The 2,572-nt window shown below is 48.6% G+C and overlaps 1 protein-coding gene across 1 annotated transcript; it reads left to right on the forward strand.

Annotated features, from left to right (window-relative positions):
* Nucleotides 1-237: 237 nt before the first annotated feature.
* LOC106002099 (transmembrane protein 231-like) lies at nt 238-1,963 on the forward strand (the record flags this gene model as incomplete). Its single annotated transcript, XM_013037023.1, has 2 exons — nt 238-402; nt 1,786-1,963. Coding segments are annotated over exons 1-2 (319 nt in total), but the record flags the coding sequence as incomplete, so codon positions are not given.
* Nucleotides 1,964-2,572: the final 609 nt, after the last annotated feature.

Genomic DNA, 2,572 nt, shown 5'->3' on the forward strand with positions numbered 1-2,572 from the left:
CTCAAGTGGTAGAGCGCTCGCTTTGAGCTGAAGAGCTGAGGGACAGCGCCCAGGCCCAGAGTTCAAGCCCCACGACCGACAAAAAAAAAAAAAATGAGTGAGGTGTTCATGCTTCAGGGGTTCTGGGCAGGTTTCCTGCCTGCAAACCCAGGTGTGTCTGGATTCATCACTTTCAGCTGCAGACAGATGATTCTTGAACACAGAACCCTTCAGCGCTGATGTCGGTTGGTTTTGTCTCTCTCCTCCTAATGGTTTCAGAGGATGTCCACGTTCGTGATGCAGAGCATGGCGTTTCTCCAGTCCTCCTCTGCCATTCCTGGGTCCCAGTTACACGTGAACGGGGACCTCAGGTTACAGCAGAAGCAGCCTCTGAGTTACAGCGGCCTAGATGTCCGGTACAACGTAAGGATGCTCCTGACTGCCCGTCTCTTTTTCTGTGGGTTTTTAAAAAATCACATTCTTTGAAGAGGGAGGAATTGAAGTTAGAAATAGCATTTTCTCTGTGGAAGGAACTTCTTGTCATAAATTCTTTCAAGATATGGAGGTGGTATACCTTTATTTATACCTAGAGAGAGAGACAGGAGAAAAGTCTTTGTCTCTGTGTGTTTTGCTCATTGCTTCAGTGGTTTTAGCCCATCGTGGCAGGGAGTGCTGGGAGGGGCAGTCACTTCCTGCTGGACTGGAAGCAGAGTAGATCACTAACAGGATGGGGCGAGGACAAGATAAAGTCCCCAGGGCTTACCCCAGTGATCTGTCTTCTCCAACCAAGGCCTACCTTCCAATAGTCTTTTCAATTTTTTTTTTCTTTTGTGCTAGTCCTAAGGCTTGAACTTAGGGTCTGGGGACTGTACCTGAGCTTTTTCACTCAAGGCTGGCACTCTGCCATTTGAGCCACAGCTCTACTTCTGACTTTTTGGTGATTAATTGGGAGGTAAGGGTCTGTGGAATTTTCTACCAGGCTGGCCAGGAACCTCAATCCTCAGCTCTCAGCCTCCTCAGTAGCTATGATTACAGACATGAGTTACTCAGTGCCCAGCTCTTTTCAGTTTTTAATTCATCAATGGATTAAACCATTCATTAGGTCAGCTCTAATCCTATTTGGTAATGCCCTCACAGACAGGCCCAGAAGTGTGCTTTACTAATCTACATGTGGATCAATTCAATCAAAATTAACTACCACATATCCCAAATGATCATGTAAAATGAAAAAATTAGCCAGCATTTATTGAACGAGTAGCATATGCCATCCCTGAGTTAAGGGGTTTACAACTGTGGAGGTGCACAACTCTAGTCCTAGCACTTGGGAGACTGAGATGGGAGGATCAATAGCCCAGGAATCACAGACTCTCACCTGCACTACAGCCTCTTTTGATTGTATCTTTTTTTTTTGGGAGGGGGGAGTGCGGCGGGTGTTACTGTGTTTATACTGTAGCTTTAAAAGCTGTGATAGGTGGACAATGACCCCTTGTTTCCATCCCCACAAAGAAAGCCAGAGTAAAAGGATTCAAATGGTTGCACTGGAGTTTATTTATCCTTTTTTTTTTGGGGGGGGGGTCCGTCGTGGGGCCTGGACTCTGGGCCTGGGCGCTGTCCCTCAGCTCTTCAGCTCAAGGCTAGCGCTCTTCCACTGAGCCACCTTCCCAGCCCCAAGTGTATTCATCCTTGAAGGAAAGATTATTGATGGTGGAACAGGTCACCAAGAATAAGCGGATGTTCTCTGGGACCAGCTCAGGTGCGCAGGGCTGGGAGGGACACTGACGCCTCGTCCTCCTGCCCCACTCACAGGTGTCTGTGATCAACGGGACCAGCCCTTTCGCCCAGGACTATGACCTTACCCACATTGTGGCTGCTTATCAGGAAAGGAATGGTGAGTCACGGGCAGGCCAGGGGACCCATGGTGAAGAGAATTGCAGGTGTGGGGCAGTGGAAGCAGATAGAAATAGAACCTTTGGGAACTGGGAAGGTGGCTCAGTGGTAGAGCACTTGCCTTGCATGCTCGAGGCCCTGGGTTTGATTCCTCAGTACCACATAAGAAAAAGCCGGAAGTGGTGCTGTGGCTCAAGTGGTAGAGCGCTAGCCTTGAGCTGCAGAGCTGAGGGACAGCACCCAGGCCCAGAGTTCAGGCCCCACGACCAGACCTCCCCGCCAAAAAAAAGAAATAAACCTTTGTCATAATTAAAAAAAAAAATCTCAGCCATTGGAGAGTCAGTGGCAGTTAGAGCACAGGCTCCCCGGGGTTTGTGGATTTGGTCGTTGACTTCACACTCACCCCCCGTGCCCATCCACCACCCTGCTGGCATCCATTGTTCCCACCAGCCATACCTGTCCCACCACTGGCTTGGTAGCTTCCTTTTCTTTTTTTTTTTTCTTAATGTGTCTGTAAGCCTGATATATTCCCTATATCACACCTGTAAAAGAAGCCAAAGAAAATTTGCTATTCCCACTTTTCAAATAGAAATAGAGCTAGACATGGTTATTTAAGCCTATAATCCTAGCAACCTGAGAGATCAAGAGGACTGTAACTTGAGGTCAGATAGGACCAAAGGTGGTGGGGCGGGGGGGGGGGGGGGGG

The sequence above is a fragment of the Dipodomys ordii genome, unplaced genomic scaffold, assembly GCF_000151885.1.
Source record: "Dipodomys ordii isolate 6190 unplaced genomic scaffold, Dord_2.0 Scaffold3189, whole genome shotgun sequence".
In the NCBI taxonomy this organism is placed as follows: Eukaryota; Metazoa; Chordata; class Mammalia; order Rodentia; family Heteromyidae; genus Dipodomys; species Dipodomys ordii.